The sequence below is a fragment of the Chiloscyllium plagiosum genome, unplaced genomic scaffold, assembly GCF_037043375.1.
Source record: "Chiloscyllium plagiosum isolate Xiang-an unplaced genomic scaffold, Cpla_swu_hap1 HiC_scaffold_28, whole genome shotgun sequence".
Lineage (NCBI taxonomy): Eukaryota > Metazoa > Chordata > Chondrichthyes > Orectolobiformes > Hemiscylliidae > Chiloscyllium > Chiloscyllium plagiosum.
In genome coordinates this window covers 28197961-28202228 of record NW_028270166.1, presented here as the reverse complement: position 1 = coordinate 28202228, position 4268 = coordinate 28197961, and the positions used below count along the sequence as shown (strand labels likewise).

The window sequence follows — 4268 nt, the reverse complement described above, 5'->3', positions numbered from 1 at the left end:
AATGCCCGACAATGGATTAAATTCAAAAACTAAAATAAAATAAACTGCTGGAAAAACTCAGCAAGTATGGCAGGATCTGTGGAGAGAATGGGAATGGATTAATTTCGGTGTTAAAAAAAGTATCAACATTCAGATTCGAAATGGTAACATCCCACCCATCAATTAGTTATTGTTTTTTGCTATTCCAGATTAATTTTCTGTGAAGTTTAATAAACCAGTGTGACCTTCGACTCAAACAAGGCAGAAACCTAAATGTTTAATGTTTGATTATGCGGCTACAAAACTTTGAAAACTGCGGCGATTTTCTGAAAGACTGTGCGTTATTTTGAATTCGACAGTCTTGCAAACTAAGCTACCATATCTCCAGTGTAAGAGGCTCTTAACGCAATTCTTTTCGCATTTGCTCCGCGGGCACAGGTCCTGCAATAATGTTGGATGTTTTGTTTCCGTACAGGCTTCACCAGCAGAGATTAAAGGATTTCACAAAAGGTATCCCCCCCTCTTTATTTGTGTATCACAAACTTAAGAAAAACAAACTTCAAAAAAGTCAAAAGCCGATTTTGGTCAATGCAAGGAGAAGATGTCTTATTCAAACGCCCGTGTGGATTATCGCCGTCTTCTTTCTCAGCCTGAGGCAGATGTCCGTGCTGCAGAGGTAAGCTCTCCCTACATTGACATGCGGCCTCCAGGTGTCCCCAGAGGTGACCCAGTACAAAGCGAGTGGGGCTTTCGGTTCCAGAGGAGAGCTCTGTCTCCAGCTCCGCGGCGGAAAAGGGATTTCGTGCCGGAAGAGAAAAAGGATGTCAATTATTGGAGCAAGAGGGAGAGAAACAACAACGCGGCCAAGAAATCGCGGGAGAGACGGCGCTTACACGACATGCAGCTGGAGATGAGGATTCTGGCTCTAATGGGGGAAAATAAACGCCTGAAGACAGAGCTTCTGACACTCAAGTGCCAGCTGGGACTCACTGGCATCCCCCTGCACTCCCAGGCATTGCGAAGAGGGCTCCTATCTAGTCTGCTGCCTGATTTAAGAGCATTAAAATGTGCAGCCACTTTGGATCCTTACAGACACGCATTGCCACCATTTGGCCTGGATTACAGACAAGCTGCAGAGTCAACTCTCGCCTCTTCCCAGCTGGCTCCCAGACCGCCGAGGGAAGATGCGCTGCATTTAACAAGCGTCCTGCAGCGGCCCTTCTCCGAAGGCGGAGCGATGTACTGTGAGGAGAGATTGCGCTGTGTGAAATGTAATGTCAAAAACTCTGCTTGCTCACACCTATCGAAACCACAAGGTTGCCAGCAGCTGGTGAGAGGTTCAGACTCGGGCTCCACTGCCCCTTTGAACCCTTCAGGAACACAGACCACTCTCCCTCACAAACTCAGGTTTAAAACGAATCAGGGCGGGGAACACGCCTGTCTGCACCCGAGACAAGACTGTCTGAGCTCATCTTCCTGCAAAGGCGGCTTGGTTGAAATTTACATTGACCCTCAAAAGGGCCCCACGGGAAGCCTTCAGAGACAGAATGGAGTTGAACCTTAGCGTCCATCGGCGCTGACAGAGGAAATTGCTGTTTCCAGGGGAACTTTCAAACAACAGCAACCCCCCCCCCCCGCCCCCCAAGAGCGCAACTGGACTCAGCGATAGTTTACAAACACAGGCGACACTCAGAAGCCAGGAATGAACACCATTGACTGCGATGAAGGCAGTAAAGATAATGGGGAAGAAACTGTTCAAAGCGAACTGAACACTCTGCCCGTCGTTACTGACCCACAGAAACATCTGCTCGCCTCAGGCTGTGTTTAATCCACCGTGTGTCTTAAAGGGACATGCAGAAGCTCCCACAGGAACAATTATCCACCTCTTCACCGAACTAACTTATTTAGCCTTATGTAGCTCAAATTATGGTTGTCACCCTAAAAGTTGGCACAACTAAAATATAACTTAGAGGTGCCAGTGTTGGACGCTTGTTAAATGCAGCGCATCTTCCCTCGGCGGTCTGGGAGCCAGCTGGGAAGAGGCGAGAGTTGACTGGGTTGGATAAAGTTAAAAATCACCCAACACCAGGTTATAGTCCAACAGATTCCAAATAAACGTGTTGGACTATAACCTAGTGTTATGTGATTTACAACTAAAATAAATAACTTGCGTAAATATTAATGCTGGAAACCTGAAACAAAACAGAAATGGCTGCAGAAACCCAGCAGAAACCCCACTGGAATGAGGAGTCACTGCACTCGAAACGTTAACCCTGCTTTCTGTCCACAGATGCTGCCAGAGCCGCTGAGTTTCTGCAGCTGTTCCTGTTTTTGTTAAAAAACAATAGCCTGCACTATCATTACAGTACAAAGGCAAAACAAAAACTGAAGCAGCAGTATCAAGCCAATCACTTTATACATTTGACAATAAACATAGCCCGCGATTTTAAAACCAAGCGTTACATTGTGCTGCGTGCTCTGTTGCTGGCCAAGAACTAAAGCAAATTGGAGCCGGCCGTGAACGTGGTACTATTTACTACACACGCCCTCTACAATTAGTAGAAGACGGGGCAATGACTAAATCTCCTCAATAACCATCTGACAGGGTTAATTTCTGGAAATGGATTGCTTTAATTAACATGAACACGAATAAAATTAAATCCGATCCCAATATTTACATCATGCTAACTTGTTAACATATTGATATTAAGAAAGGCACGACTCAGATGCTACTGATGGGAAATTACCTTCTTGCCAACAAAGGGTTAACATTTGCTGCCTTTTTTAAAATGGAAACTTTGTTTTGTTTTGATATGTAGCGCCACTAACTGATTTTATCTTGATTAAAGCGTTAAAGTAATAGCATATTACCGGTTTCATTACTAAAATGCATAGATATCGCTGCGCAAAACTTCATTTTTTTTATTATTTGTTAAATTGTTTTGATCAGTGTGTTCAAACAGAAATCAGTTTGCATTATGTTATTCAGACTTAGCAACTGTGCCAAAATATTTGTATAGCCACTTCAAATGTGTAATATAATGTTACAGTTTGAAGTTGTTCTTGGTGGAAAATTGTGCAGAGCAATTTATTTCACGTCACCGTTGATTTCAGAAACTTATTCATTGTGTTAATTGGAAGAGTATGATACATAGATACAGAATCAGCTCCGAATATATTTGTTAGCAATCATGTAATTTGTATGTTTAGGACGTTTTCATTTTATACATAAAACAATGATTTCCTGGAATTAACTAGAATCATGGACTTGTTAGAGCGCAGGAGGCTTTTCAGCCCGTCGCTTTTACTCTCCCAATGAGCATTTCGCTGAGCGCCATTCCCCAACCTCCTCCCCGGAACTCTGCACGTTTTTACTTTTTAGATAATAGCCTAATTCCTTTCTGAACCTTTCAAGTGACTCTACTCTTTCCACTACAGTCTTAGGCAATGCATTCCGGACCATAGCCACTTACTGTGTGAAAATATTTCGTGTCATATCACTATTGTTTGTTTTACCAATTACTTTAAAGCTCTGCCATCACGTGTTGCTTGCTTCATGAGTGGGAAGAGTTCTCTATATCTCTTCGCAGTTGGAACCATTTTTGTGAAACTTTTCTGCACTCTGATATCTTCACATCCTGCCTAAAGTGCAATCTCAGCTATGGATACAATAAGCTATGGATACAATACCCTGAACCAGTATTTATACAATTTCAACAGAACTTTCTTGTTCTTGAACTCCATGCTCCTACAAGTAAAGCCCAGAATACTGCATGTGTTATTAACCACTATCTCAACCTGTCTTGCCACTTTCAAAAGGCTTAGGCACAAATACACCCAGATCCTTCCACTCATACACCCCATAAGACCTTAAGACATAGAAGCAGAAATTAGGCCATTCCGCTCATCAAGTCTGCTCCACAATTCAATCATGGCTGATAAGTTTCTCAAACCCATTCTCTCACTTTCTCCATGTAGCCCTTCATCCCCTTGATACTCAAGAACCTATCTATCTCTGTCTTAAATATACTCAACGACCTGGCCTCCACAGCCTTCTGTGGCAATGAATTCCATAGATTCCCCACTCTCTGGCTGAAGAAGTTTCTCCTTATCTCCGTTCTAAAAGGTCTTCCCTTTACTCTAAGGCTATGTCCTCAGGTCCTAGTCTCTCCTACTAATGGAAACATCTTCCCAACATCTGCTGTCCCCAGGCCATTCAGTATTCTGTATGTTTCAATTAGATACCCCCTCATCCTCCTAAACTCCATCAAGTATAGACCCAGAGTCTT

The 4268-nt window shown here is 43.2% G+C and overlaps 1 protein-coding gene across 1 annotated transcript; it reads left to right on the top strand.

The window, feature by feature from the left end:
• Nucleotides 1-235: 235 nt before the first annotated feature.
• On the top strand, nucleotides 236-3182 carry LOC148142519 (uncharacterized). Its single transcript, XM_087976072.1, has one exon. The coding sequence runs from the start codon at nucleotides 581-583 to the stop codon at nucleotides 1541-1543; it is 963 nt and encodes a 320-aa protein (XP_087832198.1). The 5' UTR covers nucleotides 236-580; the 3' UTR covers nucleotides 1544-3182.
• The last annotated feature ends 1086 nt before the right edge of the window (nucleotides 3183-4268 follow it).

Excerpts from the sequence above, each read along its gene's own strand:
- LOC148142519 (XM_087976072.1), top strand. The coding sequence starts at position 581 with ATGTCTTATTCAAACGCCCGTGTGGATTATCGCCGTCTTCTTTCTCAG.